Genomic DNA, 25,313 nt, shown 5'->3' with positions numbered 1-25,313 from the left:
AGAAAATGGAGTTTTTAGGTAGAATGACAGTGGTGGTGAGAATCAGAAGAAAAGCTTCCCAAGTAATAACAATTATGAAAAAAAAAGTTTCAAAATTAAATTTGATTTTCATCACTTTTAGCTTTACATTTTTTGTTGCTGCCATGGCAGCAATTGTCAAAAACATTCCCTTAATGATGTGACATACTAGTTTTAAAAAGATTAGGAGCAGCTCTTAATTTATTAGACATTAAAAAATATTGCTTTCTGGATCAAAAAATCATCTGTGTTATAATTAATTTCACTCGGGCACTTTCAACAAGAGCATAAAAGAACTCAATGTACAAATTATAAGGAGAGTGATCTTCAATATTCTAGACAAAGTGTCAGTGCTGTTGAGAACAGCTTCCCTTGTATTAGTACAGAGAAAGCAAACCCTTGCTCAAAGTGCCAAAGTTTCATATTGTTTCATGGTTAAAAAAAAGGAGATGCTTTAAAGCATCTTATATTCAAGGCCACTGTGTAGCAATCACAAGCCAGCCTTAATGATTTTGTTAAAAAACACAAACACAATTTCGATTCTGTCAATGACATCAGCCAATGCACATGATGTGATACTTCCAATATCATCTCAATAACAGAATACCATCTCCTACTGCACAACAAGCAAAAATAAACCAAAAAGATCGGACAATGATAAGCACACTTAAAAATCCAGATTAAAAAGTTTGCAACATAAGCAAATCGGTAAAAACATCTGTTTACCGAAAAAATATACTTTCAATGGAAAAATATGGCAAAGAATTCTTCAATGAGCTCTATGGGTAACTCTTCAAACATTTTGCTCTCTTTTACTCTGGGTATAGATGACACCAAGTACCTGTACATTTTCAATTAATTCCAGTAGCGCATTGTAAGTTAGCAAGTTTTTGTACATGGCAGCTTTCATTTCTTTCCTCAGTGGTTTAATCATGTCTCGTCTTTTCTGTTTCAGCTGAACTCTGCATGCCCTGGACTTGCTCCTTCCCACTCTTTCCAAGGCTTGTGAGCTTTCTGCAGATATCCTGCCAAATCCCCAAACCATATCCATATCCCAGATCCTCTTCTGCATGGAGTATACTGGAGAGCACAACACTTCTCTCCCTCCAGGTGGGTGGGAGGCAGCAGAGGGGCAGTACTAGTGAGGGATCAGATTAAATACTAGCTTGTGCCACACTGAAACCATAACCCAGCAGTATTTGGATAGTTTTACAAATGTATCAGCATATGTCTTCATTGGCATTTAAAGTAAACACCTGGAAAAGGGGGAGAGATTTAGGCTAACACAGAACACTCACTTCTCAAGCAGCCAAAAGTGGTCTACAGATAATAATAAAAGCACAAGCACAGCTCTATTAACCATGCAGGTCACCACACCATCTGTCCACCAGCCACCCAGACCATTTAATCTACCATCTGTCTGCTAACATAAGAAGCCAAGCCTAGATTTCATTAAGGTTTACACAGCTTTCAAGTAAAATGTAGGTCTCAGATTTAGGTTAATACATTTTATTTCTGAGAATTACTTAGATTAATATTTATAAAGACCCCTAACCCACCACACCATCCATCCCTTTTATTTTCATTGTAAAGGGTTACCAGATTATACGGGAGTCGTTTTAACTGATGCCCAGGCAATCTGTCATTTGTCAGGGTTAATTGCACTTACTTGTAGATAAGTGGTATAAGAAAAACAGGGCACCATTATCCGTAAGTCAGCTGTGATGCAGACAGGCTAAAAGCTTCTTCACACTACATTAACCCACAGTAACAAATTTTGGGAGCAAAAGGATGTGTTTTCAATGTTGACTTTGTCCAGATCTGGTCCTGGCAAGTTATTTAAAACTAAAATCACTGGGAAATAAATGGAAGTTCACAAAGGCATCACCCATTCCTTCCCAAAGGAAGGAAACATCCTGCAAACCTTAAAGCAGCATGTTACCTTGAACAATAACACATGCCAAAGCTTTAGAGAAAACATAACCTGTGTGCCTGGTGCTACACAATTCACAGAAGTGGCTCACTTGAATTAGATTCCTAACAACATGCTCATGAGCTGGGATAACACTCATCCCAATCATAAACATATATCAGCTAAGGTCTTGTCCCGTCAAGTTTTGAGTATCTCCAAGGATGGGGATTCCACGACCTTTCTGGGCCTGTTTCAAAGTTTGGCCAACATCAGTTTGAGAGAAATTTTCTTAATATGAAATCAGAATTTCTCGCAACATGTGTCTGTTGCCTCTTGTCCTATCACTGTGCACCTCCCAGAAGAGTCTGGATCTGTCTTCTCTATACCCTCCCACTAGGCAGCTGTAGACCCCTCTTTGCCTTCTCCATGGCTGAACAGACTCAGCTCTCTCAGCCTCTCCTCGTACATGCTGTGCTCCAGCCTCAACCATCTTGGTGGCATCTATTGGACTTGGTCCAGCATGTCACTGTCTGTCATCCTGGAGATTCAAACTGGACCCAGTGCTGCAGATGAGGTCTCACCAATGCTGAATAGAGAGAATCCCTTCCCTCACCCTGCTGGCTGCACTCTTGCTAATACAGGATGCAGTTGTCCTTCTTTGTTGCGGGGGTACACTGCTCGTTCCTGCTCGACTTCTTGTCTGCCAGCATCCTCAGGGCATCTTCTGCAAAGCTGCTTTCTAGGCAGTTGCCCCCAGTGTGTCCTGCTGCAGGGGGTCACTCTCTCCAAGGGGCAGGACTGTGCATTTGCTTCCACTGAACTCTATGAGGTTTCCACAAGCCCATTTCTCCAGCCTGTTGAGGTTCCTCTGAACAGCAGTCCTGGCCTCCAGTGTATCAAATACTCCTCAGAGTTTGGTATCGTCCACAAACCTGCTGAGTGCGCACTCTGTTGCATCAGATAGGTCATTAGTAAAGATGCTGAACAGTATAGGCCCCACTGTTAACAACCCTGAGGGATGCCACCAGCAACGGGCTCTCAGTTGGACTTTGTACCCCTACTGATCTCCACCCTTTGAGACTGCTGGTCCTAACTAACAGCATATCCACTGATGCTGCTCCACCAGTTTTTGTCCTTCCATATTTGTTCATTTGGAAAAGGCAAAAATTTGAAGACCAAAATTTTTAATATTATAAAACCAAATCTGCAATACTGTTCTCTAAAATAACTCCACTAAAAATGAATGTGCATAACAGCAGCCCTATTCACCACAACATATTCGAGGGGGACATTTTCATTTATATAATGAATAGGTTCCAAATTATTAAAGCAGCTATAAACCCATGCATAGCCACAGCACTACTTACACTTTAAATAGTTTTTTTGAACTTTATTAAAAACATAAAAATGTCTGGAATGAAGCTCTTGCATCACTGATGCTATGCTCTCATACTCCATCCCACAAATCCTCTAAATTCCATCTTAAAACTAGTTAGGTTCCTTGCAGCTGCTACTCCTGTTGGAAGCTGATCCAGAACTCCACTTTACTGTAACTGGAAACCATCCTCTAATTATCAGCCTTCATGTATTTGTGGCCAGCTTATACCTGTTCCTGTAAAATTCAGATCCCACCTAAGGTTCTTCCTCCCTGTGGATTCTGGACAAATCATACCCCAACCCCAAGCTAAGTGCTTTTAAATCTCTTTCTATACAACAAGATCTCCATTCACAGAATCACACAGAATCACAGAATGGTTGAGGTTGGAAGGGACCTCTGGAGATCATCTAGTCCAAATCCCCTGCTCAAGCAGGGTCACCTGCAGTACGTTGCACAGGATCGTGTCCAGGTGGGTTTTCAATATCTCCAGAGAAGGAGACTCCACAACCTCTCTGGGCAACCTGTTCCAGTGCTCTCTCACCCTCACAGTGAAAAAGTTTTTCCTCATGTTCAGATGGAAGTGTCTGTGTTTCAGTTTGTGCCCGTTGCCTCACGTCCTGTCGCTGGGCACCACTGAAAAGAGTCTGGACCCATCCTCTTGACACCCTCCCTTCAGATACTTGTACACATTGATAAGATCCCTCCTCAGCCTTCTCTTCTCTAGGTTAAACAGGCCCAGCTTGCTCAGTCTTTCCTCATATGAGAGATGCTCCAGTCTCCTAATCATCTTTGTAGCCCTTCGCTGGACTTGCTCCAGTACTGCCACATCCCTCTTGTACTGGAGAGCCCAGAACTGGACACAGGACTCTAGATGGGGCCTCACCAGGGCTGAGTAGAGGTGGAGGATCACCTCCCTTGACCTGCTGGCAACACTCTTCCTGATGCACCCCAGGATACCATTGRCCTTCTTGGCCACAAGGGCACATTGCTGCCTCATGCTTAACTTGGTGTCCACCAGCACTCCCAGGTCCTTCTCTGCAGAGCTGCTCTTCAGCAGGTCAACCCCCAACCTGTACTGGTGCATGGGGTTATTCCTCCCCAGGTGTAGGACCCCGCACTTGCCTTTGTTGAACTTCATGAGGTTCCTCTCTGCCCACCTCTCCAGCCTGTCCACGTCTCTCTGAATGGCAGCACAGCCCGCTGGCATATCAGCCACTCTTCCCAGTTTGGTATCATCAGCAAACTTGCTGAGGGTGCACTCTGTTCCTTCATCCAGGTCACTGATGAAGAAGTTGAACAAGACTGGACCCAGTACTGACCCCTGGGGGACACCGCTAGCTACAGGCCTCCAACTAGACTCTGCGCCGCTGATCACAACTCTCTGAGCTCTGCCATTCAGCCAGTTCTCAATCCACCTCCCTGTCCACTCATCTAAACCACACTTCCTGAGCTTGTCTATGAGGATGTTATGGGAGACAGTGTCAAAAGCCTTGCTGAAGTCAAGGTAGACAACATCCACTGCTCTCCCCTCAACCAGCCAGCCAGTCATTCCATCAGAGAAGGCTATCAGATTGGTTAAGCATGATTTCCCCTTGGTGAAGCCATGCTGACTACTCCTGATCACCTTCTTGTCCTCCACATGTTTGGAGATGGCCTCCAGGATGAGCTGCTTCATCACCTTTCCAGGGATGCAGGTGAGGCTGACTGGCCTGCAGTTCCCTGGGTCCTCCTTCTTGCCCTTTTTGAAGACTGGGGTGACATTGGCTTTCTTTCTTCTGAAAGTCCTAACAACCTTCCTCACATGGGTACCACTTGGAATTCCCCCTTCTCAAACACAGGTGAGCAGAATCATACCAACTTTGCAGAGGCCTGAATATGGCAGCTGGCAATACCTTTACCAAATTAAAAAGAAGCAGTATTTTTCACACTGGACAACACACAAACTCATCTTCCAACTTTAACTACTATTCCTTGTATTAGCAACTGAAGCAGAAAATCCAAGGAGCCCAACCAATTATCTGGTCTAAGAGACCTCAAACTGAGATTTAACCCAATCCTTCTCGGTATCTTCCAGGTAAGGTGGGCTGGCCAAGTCAGGCATGCCCTGAAACCACACCTTGAAGGAGAGGTGGCAGAGGAAGGTGAGCCTGAGATATTTACAGTCACAAGAGACACTGTGCAACTTAGTGCTAAAAAAAATAACCTAAATGAATTAACAAGAGCACTTCTGGAAGGAACATCTTGTCTCCTGCTCAACTGTTGCCATGGTCACCAGCTCACTGCTGATCTAAATCAAAGCACACAGAGAAGCAACAAGCACGTTCTTCCCCTGGTCCACTGGTGCTACCCTGAGAGCCCCTCTCCCAGGCCGCACGCCTGCTCAGCTGCTCTTCCTGCACTTCGGCCGCAAGGCCACCCTGGGAGCTGAGACAACGGCAGGGGCACGCAGAGCTGAGCACCCATGAGCCTGAGGCTGCTGCACCTGACACTCCAGGCCTCACGCTGAGCACACCTAATACGTTTTGAATTTGAGGTGTTCTCTAAAGAAGGGTGCAGAGATGCTTCGCTTGTAGAGGAAAAGTGGAGGAAGCCACAGCGATGCACGCCTCTGTGGCGGGGACACCTTTCTACCTCTCCACTCCACTCCCAAGACCATGCTGCTCGCAGACAGGTAGGCGCAGGCAAACCCAGAGCTTCTGTGGCACGTCAGAGAATTTGCAGTGAAGACTAATGCAGTCAGACTCTCTCGCAATATATTTATATTCTTTTCAATGATGGCAGACAGGCCCCTAGTAGGCAGTGCCTGTGCTCCCTAATGCTCTCACTCAGAAGCATTACTCCTGCTTTTACCCGTTGCCCCAACGTAGATGGAAGCACTCTGTACCTGTGGCAGAGCTGGTGAAGCTGCAAAAGGAAAGACAGAGACAAGATAGCACAGGGAGGTGTTTTAAATCCATTATCTACCTTTATTAAAACAGAGGAAAAAAATTCTCTAACACTGTTGCCACTTCTGAGACTGGACACGAAAGCTACAGCACTGTAGGATTAATATTTTTTGTTATTAACAGGCTTAAAGATAACATTAAAACCCACAAGGAATCAAGCTACTGCCATGCAGTGACATGCGCCTGCCCAGATGGGGTGTGTTTTCAGCGTCCTATCTCAAGACATGGAAAAATACAGACTCCTTCTTATGACTGTATTTATTGTATTCCTGCTCTGCACAGGCCTGCAGAAGGTTTTCTGGAATCATCTGCACTGACAGACTTTTATTAAATGATCACATGAAGCAGGCAGAAGACTGTTGACAGCTCTATCCCCTAGCCATACCACTAGCGCAATACAGCAATGAGAGTCTGTCCTGTGCCAAGCAAAACCCCCCAGACACAGCAGCCTCCTGCAGCTGAAGAGAAAGAAAAGCCACTGGCTGCAGATCTGCACGCAGAGCGGCAGTTCAGCAAGTTAATCCAGCATGGTAAATGGAACCTGTATTCTATAAACTCCCCCTGTAATATTGGTGTTGTGCTCTGCTTGACAAAGAGTGTCCCCCACATCTTGGGTGCAATTGCTCCTCTAAAAGCATTATTCCTCTAGCAACCAGAGAGACCAGGCTCATCTCCGCACTACTCTGGCAGATGAATAACCTCACAGAGAATGACCACAGCTTAGTTGTGACCTAGGCCCAGCAAAGCAGGGGCGCCTTATCTGGGGCAGCAGTAACACTTGGTGCTTTCCATCTCCTCTCAACACAGACAGAACATGTAGGCTCCTTCTTTCCTAGCCAGTGTCTTAGGATTGAACTAGATGGGACATGACAGACCTGGAGCTCTTCAGCATATTGCATGTCTCCAAGAAACTGCCTTTCAGGACACCAATCAACCTGCAGCCTGTTGTGAAGCCTCAGCACAACCGTGCAGGTCAGCACCTCAGAGCACAAAATAACATGGCCTGCAGAGCAGTCCTGTCTAGTCAGAGTCAAGCTCCGTACTAAAACTAGCACACAGCTTTTCTAGAGCAACCTCTGTCAGGAAGTCTGAGCAATTAACAAGCATCACAATCACGCTTGTGAAACAGTACACAGCTGTGTTGGGGAAAAGCTTGCTGAAGCTTACTAAAAATCTTAGGCAGAATCAGAATCAGTGTTTCCTAAATCCTGACCTCTGCTGCACCTGCAGCCGAACCTGCTGGTCTACAGAGCTATCGCTTCTGCACTTCTCTGTCCTCAGCCAACCTCAAAGCTTGGATAGCCCACAGAGTACAACCTAAATCCACTCAGCTGTGCTACCATTCCTCCTTCTTCTCCCCTCTTATTAGGAGAAACCGTTTGTCAGTTCACTGGTATTTCATTTATTTTGACACCGCAGCCCAAGAATCTGTTCCCCAATGAAAATGCTGATATGGGATAGAAATATTCTTGTTAAAACTATACATAAACTGCTCAAGAACTGGGAGGAGTGAAGGACAATTTCTGTCAACTGGACTTATACAAGTTCTCCTTGATTAAACTTTTAAAGGAGTTAAAAAGTGAAGATACTGAGCTTTTTCAGCATTTCTGATTGGCCACATGGAGGCTGCCCACAGATCCTCAGCTCATGGACATGTCTTACCTGACAGTCGAAGTCCTGGAAGTTACGAGCAGCATTCTGTTAACAAAAAACCAAAAAACAGAAAAAAAGAGTTCAGCATGGTACCCCAAAACACAGACCAACAGCAACATAAAGGGTTACCTGAGAGACCTCTGCTTCAGCGTGGTCTAGCCCAACCGCAGCAAGGACAGCAGCTAAATAGGGGACCCCTACAAGAAAACCCCATGCAAGTTCTGAGCATTACTATACAGGGAGTTGTGTGGGGGGCTGTCCCAAGGTTTCTGATTACAGAGAACATCCATGGACACAGCTCAGAGTCGAGAACATTTGAGCAAGGACAGATACAATATAAGAAGGACTCTGAGCAAGGGCAGGCTCATTAGGAGGTTGGGTTTTGTCTTGCCCTGGTGACCATTATAAATTTTAATGAAAAATTCTTTAAAGGAGTATCACTAGGATCTAAGGTAAGGAGTAGAAGAACACCAGCTATGCAGTCAGCTACTCCGCAGTAACAGTAGTGTGCATGGTATTGTTCCATGGTAAATGCAGTGAACTGTAAGATACTGAAATCAGAGGGCATGGAAACTAGGATAAGCGATTCACAACCGACATTTTCTTCCCTTGGGGTGAGACCACGCATACCAGCAGGTATGGTATACATTTGGCATACTGCAAGTTCAAAGTTCTGCAGTAACTTGTCCGTATGCCCACATGCTTTGTGGGACTCAGGCTCTTGCCACAGGGTAGATTTATGCAGTGTGCTACTGAGCGCTGTCAAATGTTAGGCGAGGCTAGGCAAATCCTGAGTCAGCACTCTAGCTTACATGTTTTAGGCACAGCCTACATCTTAGTGCTAAAATTACAACTAGGACCATGTATGAGCAAGACAAGTACCCCAAACTCTTCTTCTGGGTGAGCATGCCAAATCCTCTCCACTTGTAAACAATCAGCCCTGCTTTCCTTCCCACAGGCTTTGCCACATTAGCAAGAACACAGGTTGTTAACTATGTTCTTCACAGTTTGAGATGTTCAAGTCAAGATAGCTGCAAATCTGGTCTAAGAATCACTGAGCATTAAGTACTGAACTGTGTCAATGTTTTGAACATGAAGTGGCACAAAGCACCAAATCCTTGAGGTGGGGGGTGGGGGATGAGAAAATAAAAAGCAGCTGTCTTTATTTCAGTTTGAGATCCTGAAATTAGCTGAGATTTCTGAAAATCTCACCTGTGCCTTCTTCTCTGCTCTATTAAATGCAGACAGTAAAGTCTCCTCATCTACCAAGATGTAAAGAAGATAAATTCAGTCATCCAATGCCAAGGTGAATGAGGACTATAAAAAAGCCTATGAGGAAATAACTTCTCAGTGTTGGATGTGAATGATGCACAGTAAGTAAAGGCTGATCTGAATTTGTACTGAGAAAAGCAGGATTCTCTGGGAGGCGAGGAAAACAATCAAATAACGAAAGTCTGCAATTGTACTGTTTGTTGTCAGAGTAGACTAAGCTACAAAAGCAGCCTTAGTGCTGACATGTCCTGACTCCTGGATGCTTGATTTTAACACACCAAAATTGGACTTTAAAGCATTAATCTATTTAGTTTCTTAAATTTCTGAAGTCTAAGATTAAGGCAGGTTTTCCAGTCTGATGAAGATGTGATGGTTGCATTTCAAAGGCAAACAGCTAGATGGAATTATCCAATCCAGCCTAAGGGCTGTCCAATCAGTGTCCTGAATTAAGTTGTTGCATTTCAATCACTTTTCATTGGGGCTATTTTAATAGGAGTCAAAAGTGCCAGAAAAGGGATTAATCAGAAGTATTATCAAAGTTTTGAATTAAAATTAACATACTGCAGCATTCTTGGTTTTGCTTTGCAAACTATCTTTGCTGAACTGCTGTTATGACTGTAACTGTTAGCCTGAAGGCACAGGGACTGCTGTCTTAGATTTGAGACAAAACAAAACCAGGGCTCAACAGTCCCTAGTTGCATTTCCCACAGTTCAGGCAAGAAGTGAACAGCTGTGACCCATTTCAATTTCCCAGTCAATTCCACTGCTTTTAGAGTTTGAGTGTTAAGCTGCTAGAGTTCCTTTTCTCTGTGCAGCAGCCTTTATATCTGAGGAGTTCAAGAGCACTCATCCATTAGCACATTAAGAGTTTTACTGTACTATTTCCGGTCATTAATCCATGCTGGCTCATAAACTCCTACCTTTAAAGGTGGGTTGCTCTATGAAAATCTTACTGAACTGCCAGCTCAATACTTTTTGGACTCTGATGCACCACACAGAAGAGCATGTTATGGCATCATACCCATATGATCCATTAGCTATGTTCCAAGCTTGTAAGCACTAATGAGGGCTAGACCTTGGAGGTAGTACTTTCTTGAGGCATTTCTTGAGGCATTTTAGAAGAAAATGTAAAAAGGAGAGCCACAGCAAGCACACTTCTCATCTCTGTGCAGCGTTGGGCATGGTTCTGAGCCACTCTATGTGTTTCTTCCTAAAGAACTAGGAATACGCTAAAACATAACAGAATTTCAGACATTTCACCCATCTGGGGGTTTGGTACAGAGTCTTCTGCAGGCACACAGTGAGCAGCTAAAATAGGGTTTTTATTCAGAAATTATCACATCATGCAATTAGCAGAACAAGCCGGGTCTTGATGTCAGCCATTAAACAGCAAAACATTGGGAACTGCTTCACATTCCATCAGAGCTTTTGATTTTGCTGTTAGATATGGAAAGTGACCAAAAATCACTGCTCATAATCACAATTCACAGGTGCAAAATTCTAGATCTTGTTGGGAACGCCAAGGACATGCATGACTTAGGCATTCAGAGCACCAGTTCATGGAAGAATCAAATAGGGCTAGGACTTTCCTAAAGCTCAGGTGGCTTTCCTCCATAAGACAGAATGAAAGGATTAAACAGTGGCTGCAACACAACTGATTTTCCAAAGTTTCTGTATTGCATGAGTCTGGACTGCTCCAGGTAGATTCTACAGATATTAATAGGAAACAGTTCTCCATTACTAAATCCAGAGAGACAGGGCTGTTCTTGGGGTCAAAAAACAAGCAGATAATTTGGAAGATGAAAGATTAAAAAAAAGCCAAAAAAAGTAAATATGATACAAGCAATGGTTCCTCTAACAAGCATGAACTTATCAGAGGTTCTACAGCTCAAACGTGTCAGGAAGGGGATCACCATTTCACTTTCTGCCCTGCCTTTGGAAGTCTTCAACACACTGTCCTGGTTGGGACTCCAAACTTACCTGAGCTGCTCCTTGGTGGTCTTTCTTTCCCTGACACTTAGGAAGAATATGTGGTGGTGGACTATCAGAATGGGGAAGCAATTGTTGTTTTTTAGTACTTAAGGCACTTCAAGCTGTAAACAGATTCTGGCAATCACAGCTTCTTGCTGGATATAAAGTCAGCCAGAGTACACCAGTGAGAGCAAAGGAGCAGCTAGCATTACCTTGTCATTCAGAAGGGGTTTGATCTCTGTCAGCTGAACATCCTGTAGTTCATCCATGGTAGTGTAAGTGGAGTCAATTAACCTTCAGAGCAGCAAATCAGCAATTCTGAAACAAAGGCATAAGATTATAAATGGTATTACAAAAGATACTAGTCAAAGAAAACTTTAAGATCTTTCATTAGACTTGTATACGCTCAAACTGAAACCCAAGAGTCTGAAAGATGCTAGTTCTCTGTGTAATATGAAATATCTGCAACAGGAGAATGCAAACAGCCATGTTTGCACTCAGTGTGTCATTATGTCATTCCTTATACTGCACATTGCCTTGCCTGTTAAAAACTGTCTCTGAAAGCTTAGGGCTTTCTACTCACAAAGTCTGGATTCACTTCCATACATTGCTGGTACTTCACCCATAAGAACTGGAAATGACTGGATCAGCAGAGTTAAAAAGTGTGTTTAGTACGCAGGAATGCTGCCAACTCCAGAGTGTTTAAAGAGGGCTATTGCTTCTTCACTGGCAAGAGTGGGACTCAGACTGCCATTGCCTTAACCTCCATTGCTTCTTCTGTGCCTGTCTTGTTTCCAGAGCAGTTTTTCAGATGTCAGTTCCACCAAGGTACAACCCTAGTGTATCACTGGCACTGCTCGACACACCCTAACTGTGCCATTCAGTCACTGAACACAGGGCTGTGCCTGTAACCCACAGATGTACAACCACCTCTTGATTTGCACATGAGGGACAGAGGTGTACATTGTTGGCAGGAATATAAAACAGTCCAGAATTCAAAGTAGCCCTCACTTTACAAGTTGGGACACAAAAATTGCCCCCGGATAGTCCTGGACCAGTTGAACATGTGCAGGATAACACCGTTAACTGTAGAAGGCTGTGTTCACAGCCCAAACAGTCATTTTCCTTTAGTTGGTGCACAGTCCTCAAAGGAAAGAAAAAAAAAAAAAAAATCAACAGTACATGAGGTTGCATATGGCTATGACAAATTACTGCTGCCACAGAACCGGAAAAGAAATCTTCTAATGCAAATAACAACCAGGGTAGAGGAAAAATATGGCAGAATTTACCATGGATTTAATTTCTGTTCTAGAGGCTAAACCTGTATATACGGAGAGGGGAATTTCTAGAGCATGCAGACAGTTATGTGGGAATATGAAGAAAGCCCTGGCAACAGGAGACGATCATACCTGACTATGCAGATTCTTTGGTTGTATAGGAAAATTATAGACGTTTCTGTAGATGGAATAAAAAAAGTCATGGACCTAAGTAGGGACAGGAATAGGCATGTGATGGGCTTCTTGGATGTTAGCTGAGTGTGAATGAAAGAGACTCTCAGATGCTACCACAAATTAAATTCATTGTACAAGATAATATACTGATGTTAACCCTGGAAGAAAAAAGTGGAAAGAGTACTGCATCTGTGCACCTTAAATCAACATAAACATATATTGCCTTGGGAAAGAGAGGTTCCTCTCTCACCAAAAGCTAGTATTCTCTCCATTCCCCTTTGTGTCAGGACTGATATCAGTGCGGCTAAAGCCGAACTGGAAGGAAAAAAAAATCATAAGGTCTTTCTCCTCTGAAAATCAGCCATAGCCATTCCCCTCTCTTTTAGATCCTTCATGTTGGGAAACTTTAGATTATTTTTCTTTTTCAGAATATTTGCTGTAAAACAAATCAGTTGTGAGGGTTTCAAGAAACCAGTTAATTTACAGGTAACATCCTTCCTACCACAGAACACATTTTTACTCAGAAGAGCACTAAGAACCATTACGTGGATGCAGTGCAAGCCACGGAGGAAGAGCTAGCTATTGTAATTCTTGCAAGGAGTTATGGGGACCAAAAAATATTTTATACAAATGGACTAAAACTTCCATGTACACTGGAAGAGCTCATTATCTACCTGGTTCTCTCCAAACCTACAGGCAAGGATCCCATGAGGTTACAGACACCAAAGGAGTTTCAAATAAGCAGCACCAGAAGTTTATTAGCAGGAGGTGACAGACAGTACTAGACCAACCACCTAATTATCTGGAGAGTTTATTTCTCTCTCATGCTCCTTTGAGAAGCCAGCTACTGGACCTGATGGCAGGCAGGAAGCAATTTTATACCTGGAGTCACCCACACTGCTACAACCCAGCTCCTCAGTCCTTTCTCCGACTGCCAGCTGGACAAGGATCAGGATCTGCCTTGCCTCTGCTTGCCTGCACCCAAGCAAGTAGATCAGCTGGTACAAAGAGGTCTTCTGTAAGAGACTAAGAAGTTGTCCACTGCACCCAAAGGAAATTTAAAAAAACGTGCACACGCCATTCACCTCTTTATCTAGGTTTTTCTACCCAAAGATAAGTAATGCTTGTTTGGTGGCTCATGAGTCTTAGGCTCAAATACCTAGCACATTTGCCTAAAGCAGAGTCTGCAGCAAAGCACAGCATCTGATGATTGCTCTCAGTTCTACTGGCAGTGCTTTGACAGGCCACAGAACAACTCAGAGCAGCAATTGCTCTCTGTTAGATTGCTGGAAGATACTTTTGCTAAAGCTTCTCAGATATTCCACCTATCTTCCCCTAAGCTGTACAAAGAACAACAACTGAAGCTGAAGGGTACAATCTGCATAAACCTGCCCTGGGACATCTTTTGCAGCTGATGCAAGCCTATCAGAGCCTGAAGTGCGTAAGGTCTAGAGAGAGAAATGCATTTTGTATATCGCATGCACTACTTTGTTAAGCACTTGTAATATGAGAATAATAAAGAGTAAGTAGGTGTTCGAAGCAGGGATTATTAAATGCTTTTATTTCATCAACCTCAATTTCATATTTGATCTCTAAATGCTACTGCAGTGCACATAAACAGCACTACACTGAAATTAATCTCATGCTTATGTTCCTAGGCTGCTATTGCTCCAATACTGTTGGGGTAGGGGTGTCTGTAGCAGCTAAGGCAACAGAGTGCTGAGTTCCTTCACGGTCCTGCACTGCGCGTTGTTCCTTTGCGAAAACAAGCTGGGCAGCAAAACGAAAGGCTGCCATTTCAGCTATTGCGCTCAGAATTAGGTGAAACTTCCTTGAGAGAGGAGAGACCGCTTTCCCTGACACCAATGAGGTTCACGTAACCAGGAAAAATTCTGTAGGGGAGCAGGTAGGAAGAGACACTCCTTGCAATGAGTCTGCAGCACAGGTCAGCCTGGGAGGCTTTAGCTTGGAACAGACTCTCGCCTAGGAGGGAGACCTTAGGAAGTCCCGTAAGGAGACTCTGAATGCAGGGGTGACCCAGGAAGCCACAAAAACTGCTGAACTGTGAGCAAAATCAAAAGGAAAGATTCAATGTGCACAGCCATGAATGGGAAGAGGGTGGATTTCTCTTCTAAACCTTTTTAATTTAATCTGTTCATCCAGCAAATCTGAGTTTTCTCTATTGGAAGTGCTGTCTTGTTCCAGACACTCAAAGCTTTTAGATGCTTTTTTGAAGGAAAAGGGTGCATGGGGTCCTTATCACTGTTGGCGAGCAGGTTTTTTTAGATTGCCAAACTAGCTCTTCACAATCCACTTCACTTACGGATTCTCTAGATAACGGTTGCCAGACCCTCAGGACTTCACATGAATTCATTCAGAGGAAACTTTATAGGCAGATGCATGCTTTCTCTTCCCAAGCTCTTAGCAAGGTGAACGTGATTGCTCTGATCCAAACCTGGGTAACCTATTACAGCACTAGATCTAAGTGACTCTACATGACTATTCACCAGAACTTCACCTTATTACCGTGTTGTGCTAACAGCTACATGGCTTTTTGTTTGAAACACGGCAGAGCACACATTTGTCCAAAAATGGTTTCTCAAAAGAGTGCTCTGTAGCAGAGGGACCTAGTAAAGCACATTTACAACTGCAGAGGCAAAGAGGAGCATGGAGTACTGGAGAGCTCTGTTCCAACCAGGTTAAAGACACCTTGTAAAAGATCTGCAGACATGCCTGCCCAGGAGCAATCAATTCTCTCCCTCCCCTCCTCCTCCTCTTACTTAAAGGAACAAACATGTCATTTCATAAGCTGAAAGCTAGTCTAAAATACCACAACAAAGTAGCATAAATATGCATAAAAAACAGAAGAGCTCTGCAGAAGACAGGCTACAGACAAAGCAAAAGGTTTGCCTGGAATAATCCATATATAAATCATACATTTTTCTATATATGTCCCAGTATGACATGCTTTGCAAGTACTCCTCTTGCCTCCATTTATGTATGGCTATAAATATTGTCAAACACCCCAATTTAAACCATGCATCCCTTTCCAAAGGTTTCCCAGAGGCTGGAATCAATCTATGCTGCTTAAAAACAGTAAGATAAGAATCAAGAAAAGACATTTGGTGAATATTTAACAAAGAGATTAGAAGTCAGAGTAGGGCATGGAAGGCTGCAGAAAACCAAGGCAGGGGAGCCTCAAAAAGAAACCATCTCTATATAAATAAGATCTGAAATACGTGCTCGCACGCTTACTCCAAGATAAGACTACTCTAAATTTACATCATTTCAATAGACAAAAAAGATGTTGAGGTAAAGTAAGTTCAGTACGTCAACAGCATCAGTAACTACAGACTTGTACCCACAGGGCTAGCAGTGTAAGCTGCAGGGCTTTCAGGTACTTTGGCTCCAGTTTCTATTCAGCAAAGCTCTTGTGGCCCTCTGAGGAATAGCACTGCAAGTCTGCAAGAGCTGGACTCAGCTGCTAGGCACCTCCTTGAATATTCTGTTTTATTATGGAAATGCAATCTTTCTGTCCCCTCTGTGAAGGACAAAAGATAATCAGCTCTAGGAATTCTCCATGCAACAAAACTTCGTATTCAGAGGCTGAAATTCCCTGTTCATTCATCTCAACTAGACTACAGCTTCTAATTTATTAACTCTGTAACCTGCTATACTCCTGCCTTCCATGCTATGTTAGACCCACCACACAGAGGGAAAGTTACACAAGACAGTTATCAAACTATGCTACAAAACATGACATTGAATATAGCGAGATACATGGTCTCTTTGGCTGGCAGCCCAGCAGAGGCTGGCTGAAAAAGTGTCCTCTCTAGAGAGTGACTAGGCTTAAAGCCATGACAAATTGAATTAGGTTTCCAAGAACTGCTCGAGGACACTTCTCCGACACTTAGGAACTTCAACTACCTGGTTCGTACAAGATGGAGAGAAGGAACTTGTACTCCAGTGCAGAATCACAGTAAACTACTGTCCTTCAGGTTTGCAACTTGGGCATTTATTTAGCTGCATGTGTTGCATAGCTTTTAATCGCCTTCTGCAGAAAGAGGACTGTGCCTCCTTCACTTCCCTCTCACACCCGTGCCCTGGAGACAAGCGTCTTCTGCAGCTCCTCAGTTTGATCGGGTAGATTACAGTTGTGGCGTATTCATCTTCTTAAGTAAAACAGTTAGTTTCATTTACGGCCTTTGAGACCCTTGGGCATTCCTGCCCTCCTTCTCCTCAGTTCTTTGTAAGCCTCTTGAGAGCAATTTGCTTCCCAATCACCTGCATAGGCTACTCTGCTGAAAAGCTAAAATACACCAAGATGCTGGCGGATGTTGTAAACTTTCAGCAAAACAGGCAAAGGCTCCAAATTCACTTTCGAACTATTTTTCTAGCTTGCTCGCTTTCTGTGTTCCAGCTCATATATTTTGGGGAATGCACCACATGCCACTCCACCTCCAAGACAAGCCGGCAGCCTTCTCAAATTACCTTCCATTTAACCACTCCAGTGCCAATTACTACACAAGATGAACAGCAGCTTCTTGAAGCATTATGTTTTTACCTCTTCTGAATCTGGGCTACAACCAGGACAGAAATACCAGCTGCTAAATATACTTTCTGAGGAGTTGAAATGAGACCTACATTTAATGATAGTTTTGTGATTTTTTTTTTTTCATGCCTGGTTTTCTGTTAATTTTGGACAAAGTAAGTGTCCAATTCGGAGAAGTGTCACGTAGCCCCGTGGGTAACGGAGAGTGCCACCGGCAGGACACCATCCTTAGGCACCATTTGAAGTAACAGGCATCAACAAGGCTGATTTGGCAAGAGTGCAAGAGAAATGTAAAGGTTTCAAATCATTTTGGGTTACTTGGACTGGTGCCAATGAAAACACTGAATGATGCTGAACTCCCCTACACAGTGCAATCCCAAATCATTTCTTAACAGGGCTGCATACTCCAGAAGGAAGATTTAGAGGAGCGATACCTGGGGTATGAACTGTAATGACAAATATAGTCATGAAAACGATGCAGATTGTCTTTGAATGAGCCTTTTCTGGTTGGGGTATCTCCTTCAAATAGTTTTGCAGCACTTCCCTTAAGCTGTTCTCCCCACTGCAAATGAAATAAGCAGCGGCTAGCGTTACCCACAAATATGAGGGCATGTAGTCCACAGCTTGTAAGTAAGATCTTATGTCTGCAATGATCACAAAACAGCAGTAAACTGCAAGTCTTACTCATACGATTTTTCCATGTCCCCTTCTTGCTCAGCAGCACCAGCCTAAAGCAGCAACTGCATTATCCGGTATCTTCAGCTCACAGAGCTCAAAATAAAACACCGAGCCGTTTTTCCAGTTTTATAGTGAGGGATACCATGACCAAGGAGGAACTTGGGAAGGACCAAAGAGATCTGTTCAGAGAGGCTTTCCCCACTACCCAGCCACCCGCTTCCCCAACACCCCTAAGAGGTGACATCCCACTCAGGTGTGTGCGAGGGCTCTTGAAGGCTTCGCCCTACTGACACTTGCCACAGCTGAAATATTTCTCAGTTCCCTGTCAAAACTGTGTATACCACCACTGCATTAACCCCAGCCTCTCCCCATGCCATCTCTTCTATCCACCCCACGACAATGCCATCAAGCTCGCACCATACTGAGGCAATACACGTAGCTTAACTCAACTGCTCTCCAAGCACACATGCACCATAGGAAGGAAGGCGAGCGGGGAAATCGGCCTATTCAGCAGCAGCTTATGCTTAAATAGCTTATGATCAAGTCTGGCTGCTTTCCACTAGATCCTTTAGGTCCTTTTACAGATTTATTTGCAGTCTTGTTTCTGCTTCATTTCAACTGTGCTTCTTACTAACTGATCGTGTGTTTTTACATTTCACATGAAAGAAAGTTGAATATATATCCCTTGGAGCACAAAAAGTAATCCATAGCAAGATGGACTGAGAATCTGTTTAAAATGAGATGTTAACAATGATTTCTATCATCAAGCAGTACATTTCAATTCACTGAAATTTAACACTGATCTTTCATTTTACTTATCTTCTTGCAAAAGTTTCATTTTCACTGGCTGCCAAACATCGAATTATGTTGATAAATATAGCTTTTACACCCAACTAAGCCGTCTTGCTGTGTGGGAGGAACCATCATTTAAGTTACAATATAGCTAAACAAACATTTAGTCAGACCTCAGTTTTTATATTTTCTAATGTGATTGTGTTTTTTTTTTTTTTAAAGTCATTTGTGTTACATGCTATTGGGATGGAAAAAAATTCAGATTAAATGCATAAGAAGAGTTTTTGAAGTCATTTTCATTTTAAATCTAAAACTTAAACTTTTTCATGTTCATTCATCTACATAAATAAGTTTTAGGTTCTAAAATTTAATAAAATATATTCAGCAGTGAAGGAACTGAGCTTATTCGTTTTGGTATCATCTCAAACCCTTAGTATGTGCAGTGTAACACAGTGCAGCCTGCAAAAACCTGACTTAATGTGGGTAAGGAAATCATCAGAGATATGTGCAAAGATCAAGAAGACCTAACATATTCTGCTTTTCAGTCGACACAAAACAGCTGCTTCAGATATCTGAGCTAATTCAGGTCCCTCCAACGCATTGTGCTGTATAGCTTACACATCTAGATCAGCTCTACTAGTATCTTTACAGAGGAAAAACAAACTTTTCTTTTTACTTCATTCAAATCTGTTTAAGTGGAAGTTGGGCCATCAGCAAAAAGTGTGCACTTGCACTCAAACGTTGGTCAAACATTTCAACATCTCTGATTCCAAATTTTCCACTAGACATGGGATTTGAGATCCTTGAGATTTTTGGCAGCAAACACATATTGCTTAATATTAAATGATGATCTATACCGGATATAAGAATACAGAGGTACTTAGATGACAGATTTAAGCCTCAGAATGCAGTTTCACTGTTCTTTTAATCTGCTCTAACTACAGGCTGCAGGCAAAAGCAATGTTCCTGCCCTCTCTTCTACCATAGGCTTCACAGGATTTTCATGAATTTTAAGAACACATATACTTTATATGAAAAATAAATTGCTAAAAAAAAAAGTTTTTTAATCTATGCTCCCCCCCCCCCTTTCCTCAAATTAATTAAATTCTTCTTTCCCTTCCCCCACATTGCTCCCTGGAGCTCCCAGAACGAGTTCTTCCAGTTTGACTTGTTGCCCATCCTGCATCCGTCTCTTCTCCAGAATTAGTGGCATTACTTCAAAACTATCAGAACTGCTATAGTAGCTGTCCTGTTCATCATTTCTAGTCTACATTTTCAAGTAGAAAACATGCTTCTGTATATCAGGTTGAATTTTAAAGTCCTGCCCCTTCTCAGGCAGCTGGCCAGCACAGGGGAGGCAACTCAAATTAACCAGTTAAACTCAGATTAACTCAGATTAAACCAGTAAGGCGACTCGGGAATCAATTTGGGATGCAGTTTCATTATAGGCTTAATATGATCTAATTGTTGGTTGCTGCCAAAAGGGATGTTCCTGTTCTCCCTCCCTATGCCAGCCAGAAATTCCTTCTTCTTCCCTTGTGCCAGGTTGACAATTATGCAGTAATTTGGCAAGTCAGATCTGCTTATTGATCTATTAAAAAAAATATTTTTACAAGCCTCCTTCAGCTCCTTGTGTACCACTGTTTTCTGAATCTTTCTGGTATAAAGAACTTGTTTTGAGACTTGAGCGTAAGAAAACTGTTGTTTGGCAGGGTTAGTTCTTCAGTTGAATCACTGAACTGATGAGATGTGTGTTCACAGCACCACCAGAAGAAACACCGAAGAGTACAGTATGATTACTTTTCTGGCAGGAGCCTGCCCTTAAGTTTCAAGATATGCTAGAACTGATCAATTTAGATAAAGTGTATAGAGAATATAACACAACTTGCTAATCTGAGCTGCCTTGTTGTAGGGTATTATTTCAGGATACAGAGGAGCCAAATTCTCATCTTACAGCTCCTGAAAAGGGACATCGGACCCTTCAGCTCTCCTTCCTGTCACCCAGAATTCCCCTCCTTCCTGCCCCGCTTCTCTCTTCCCTTGCAGCAGCAACCCAAATCTTGTCTTAGGTAGGGGTCTAGTGTGCCTGACGGCAAGGTGAGCAGACTTAATACTGACTTTTTGCCATCTTTCTACTGTTTTAGTGAACTGAATGAGCCTATCAGGCAATCAGGTGAACATCAGGGCTAGCCCCAGGTATGTGGCAAGAGCAACAGGAAACCACGGAAGACACGATCCACCTTTCAGGAGAATTATTAACACAACTCAAGTCATATTGTGAAACTACACCTTTAGTTGCTGTTTCAAACCAAGTTAGCTAATGTTAGTTAAGAAAATGCATTTTTAACAATGGAGGAAAATGTTCAGATTCAGAACTTGGTTCTCTCCGGTTTGTTTTATTTTCTTTTTAAAAAGTGATTAAAATCCTGAGAGGAACTAATGAAAACCTCAAAGTTTTATAGGCTACAAAAAAATGTATACCAATATAAATCTACTTGGCACTTCAGTAAAGCAGTTGCATGGATGTTCATTCACAGTGATGTGTAACAAGCTTTGGAGCCAGCTCCAGACCTCGCAGTCTAAGTTGAGGAACATGTACAATGTAAGTAGTAGTCAAATACACAAATATAATAGTTAATTCACTACAGTCTTTGTAGTGTTCCCTGTCACACAAGTAACCAGGGCTATAAATTAGCATCTAGTCCACATTAGCTCAGGCATTCATGTATAATTTCTTGAAATAGATGGAAATCCTTTGAGAAAACAGGTAATAATGTTTTGTATCAGTGATGGTTGGAACAAGTATGGGATGTAGCAGTCAGCCAAGTCTTCTTCCAACTGTGGTGAACATCCTTGCTCATGAGTTAAGGGAGCAATTTGTAAATGCTTGCATGCATACAATGCAGAAATAGGATGGAAAATGCGAACCACTAAGACGTTCAGTGCTAAATCCAGACAGCTCAGTGTGCCTGTGGGTATGAGCACCCTGCCAGGTATGTTTGCCCATGTACTGAGAAGTTAACCCCACAGACTTCTACTGGGACATACCTGAAAGGGCTAGACTCTGGCCTTTTCTTCAGATAACACTGAATACACAAGGACTCAGAGATCTGTTTCTCAGAAGCAAACCACAGCAGAGCCCATTACAGTTACTCTTATGGGAAGCATTATCCTTTAGAATATGTTACACGGCAATAAAAGTTTGAAAGGTAGTAGGAGAAGATTTGTTTTTCAACAAAAAAACACAACACAATTAGGCTTAATGCTGTAGTGTGAGAGAAAGCCAGCAAATCCAGCGTGCACACACTCAATTTCAAGAAAAGGAACAACATAACAATGGAGCAATTTGTCAAAACAAAACAAAACCAAAAAGCTAGAAAAAGCAACAAAAGACAGGAATCCTACAAGGAGCCTGGAGACTTAAAAAAAATTCTGCATAGGAATCCCAGGTAAACAGTGTGCCACTATTCAAGCATAAAGACAGAGCCACCTTATCAAAACCCTGCATGGCTCAATAGGGAAGGTAAGGAGGCTACTGTGGGAAAGGTTGGAGTTTAAAAAAAGTGGACAATTTATCCACATGAGGAAAACAGGAACTCCCATAAATCATGGCAAAACAAGTGCAAACGGGAAATTAAGGTGGCTAAAAGAAAGAAAGAATTTTACGAGTGTCTTGGCAAAGGATGCCCAAACTGACAGGAAAAAGTTACTTAAACATGTGAAAAGCAGGAAGCCAGCTACAGAATAGGTGAGAGCACGTGATGACCAAGATGTAAAAGGGGAACTGGGGAATGAGAAAGCCATAGTAGAGGCTAAGTGAATTCTCTGCATCAGTCTACTCTGAAGCTGCCAGGGAGATCCCGTGCCTGGCATGGTCTTTGATGCAGACAGAGCACAAGAGATAGAGCGACCACATAATCATCAAGTAGTTCAGTGCCTGTAAGAATGCTTGAAAGTTGAAACTCATTGAAGGGTTTTATTTAAAAACACATTCTTGTTCCTCTTCGATTTGTAAAACCTGGGGAGGGGTTTTTTGTTTTTTTTTTTCTTCAATGCACAGATTTGCTTTCTGCTGTTTTAGTGAGTTGAATCAGCTTACCCTGTAGTCAAATGAGCAATGGAGCCAGCTCAAGTAAATTGTGGGTGCAAGGGGAAAGGAAGGAGGATATGATCCACTATTCAAGAGAACTATTAATACAGCTCAAGCCATTCAAGGCTTTGGAGGTATGTAATTTGAGGAGAGTCAAAAAGCAATTTGATATATTCGGGGCAACAAGTCCATAAAAAGATACTAAAGGGAAGAGACAGGGAGAGATCCTCCAATATCCCTCGTCCAATCATTGTAGGACCCAATTAACAGCAAAGGACTGTGACTGGACCATGGCAAGGATCAACAGAAAATGGTTGGGTGAAGAGTCCCCTGACCCCATAGAGCAGAGGAACTGCATTGGGACTTGCACTGAGATGAGAGATGGATCTAGAGCAGGAAGGAGAAAGCTGCTGCTGGTTACCTTGAGATCCTGTTTTGAATTAGCCTACATGCACACAGCCACAATTCTATGTTGCAGTAAGGGTTTGTTTGCACAATTTCTTCTGCAGATTTAACAAAAATGAATGAATTAAAAACATCTATTTCATGCAAATAAGGGTGTAGACATAGGTCATTTTCAGGGTGCTCTTTCTGAGAATAAAACAGTTATACTGGAACAAGGAGTTTTAGGAAAACAATTTATCGAACTCCTAAATACTTCTTCCTGATTGTGCCAAACATGTTGACACTTCAGGACGCACAGCAGCAGCACTGAGGCGCAGCCACAGTGTGGCACAGAGCAGAGCTCCTCTGAGTGAGGGGGCCTCCTAGGTGGCACGTTCTTTGGCTTCTGTACAGCTCTCCAACCTCTCCTTTATCACTTTATCCAATATATTATATGAATGTCCCCCAGCATATTACAGATCTTGCACTATGCACCACACTGCGAAACCTGAATGTATGAGATGTAATGAGATCTGTATGATACAGGAATAAACTATGTAAGCCCCACATTGCATGCAGGTCACCCTATGGGACCCTGAGTCATATCACACAACAGAGCTGAAGATCAGAAGGAACCTAAGAACAGCACTTATTCTAGACAATAAAAGGGCAGCCACAAAAAAAGATGTATAGTTCCTCTAGTTCAGGTTAAAAAAAAAAAAAAAAAAAAGGAAAGAAAGAAAAAGGACAATATATGCAAACTCTTCATATATTGCCTGCTTTGAGAAATAAGTTACAGGACTCAGATGGGACATTAAAAAAAAGGAAAGAAAGAAAGAAAGAAAAAAAACTAAAAGCAAGTAAAGCTTAAGAATCAACCTTTGTTACTGGCAGCTAGGGAAATGCTTAACACCATGCACCACTGAAAAACACAGGAAGAGCATTTCCAGGTGTCACCACCTTTCTATGTCTCTCAAAACAAGCATCGCAACAGTTTAATCTAGGCAGCTTAGAAAGTTGTAGCCCTGACAAAGAATGATGACACTTTTAGCACATCAGACAATCAGAAGCATTTTCAAGTGAGCAAGACTGCACAATAGTGACAGTGGGGTTTTTCTTTTGTTTGTTCTTAAATATTCTTACTTTCCTGCAAAAGAAAAACAAACCCATCCACACTGCACTACTTGGAATTTCAAGGAGATCAGCAACTTGGTACCCATAGCTGTATTTCTCAGCTATAGGAGACAATTGGTAACAGCTGCACACAAATGCAAGACCATGTCCCTCCAGCAATAAAACCAAAGTTTCCCAGCTAATCAGGAACAGCATCATGCTACTCCTAGAAGCTACTCGGTAACTCTGCCACTAGTATGAACTGCAAGCATGTGGGCCTGTCCCTTCACCTTAGGGAAACTTTATCATGGCTGTAAACTCTACAGAATTATTTGCCCACTAGTATCAAGCCTGTTTTGACTGGGTCTGGATTCAGTCAGTTATTCTTCAACTGTGAAATAAGGTCGTCTGAGCACTAAGCCCCCGCCATGTTACTGGTCTGATTATACACAGAAAGAGCGCAGTTTTCTGACAGCTGAGACTCTATCATCAGATTAAATCACCAAGTGGCAATATGCAGAGGTAAGAGATGCATTTCACAGCCAGCTCTACCAAGACCCCAAAAGTGGATGCCTGCCCTCTCCAGGGCCAGTAAAAGCCACCCATCAATGACATAAATAATTTAAAACCTGTGCCCAAAAATAGATTCACACTGTACTAGCTCTGGGATATGGTTAGGTATGCCTAACCCCAGCTAAATTCTTTAAGCTTGATCAAAATGGGAGGCTTCACACCGGGTGGCAGCTGTCTAGAAATAGTGTATTTCTTGTGGGTTTCCTCAGTGTTAGTCAGACTATCAGAAACTCGAACAAAGAGACAAAAAAAAGTTTCCTGCAAAATGCATTAACTGTTTCAGTCATGAATGGCATTGGTTGCTCATGAGCTTTCAGCAGCAGAACAGGCTGAAAGCCTAATTCACAGGTCCTCGATCGGCATGGCTGCCTGGCATATGCACCAAGCTTGCAGCGGGTAGAAGGTGCGTTTTACTCAAAGAAAGAAAAGAGCTCCTACCAATGTCAAGCCTGAGCTCTGCTGACAGTCGCCACTCTTGGCTGCTCAAATAATTTGTCACCCTTGACAAGTCCATGAAGCAGTATGTAACAA

General features: G+C 42.7%; 1 protein-coding gene across 5 annotated transcripts in view; it reads right to left on the bottom strand.

The window, feature by feature from the left end:
- Positions 1-25,313, bottom strand: part of NDRG3 (NDRG family member 3) — a 68,649-nt gene that overhangs the window by 23,494 nt on the left and 19,842 nt on the right. For 3 of the 5 annotated variants that reach the window (XM_026056314.1, XM_026056322.1, XM_026056340.1), the window contains exons 1-3: positions 11,362-11,416; positions 7,916-7,951; positions 6,193-6,212 (exon numbers count right to left, since the gene is read on the bottom strand). Coding sequence is in view for 2 of the 5 variants with exons in the window: in XM_026056300.1 (XP_025912085.1) it covers positions 7,916-7,951; positions 11,362-11,418 (93 nt within the window). In the remaining 3 variants the exon portion in view is untranslated. Of the gene's footprint in view, positions 1-6,192; positions 6,213-7,915; positions 7,952-11,361; positions 11,468-25,313 lie in introns of those variants that run through there. The other 2 variants (XM_026056300.1, XM_026056308.1) reach the window with 1 other exon arrangement.

This window comes from Apteryx rowi, unplaced genomic scaffold, assembly GCF_003343035.1.
Source record: "Apteryx rowi isolate R43461 unplaced genomic scaffold, aptRow1 scaffold_0, whole genome shotgun sequence".
NCBI lineage: Eukaryota > Metazoa > Chordata > Aves > Apterygiformes > Apterygidae > Apteryx > Apteryx rowi.
This window is presented reverse-complemented; position numbering and strand designations above follow the sequence as displayed.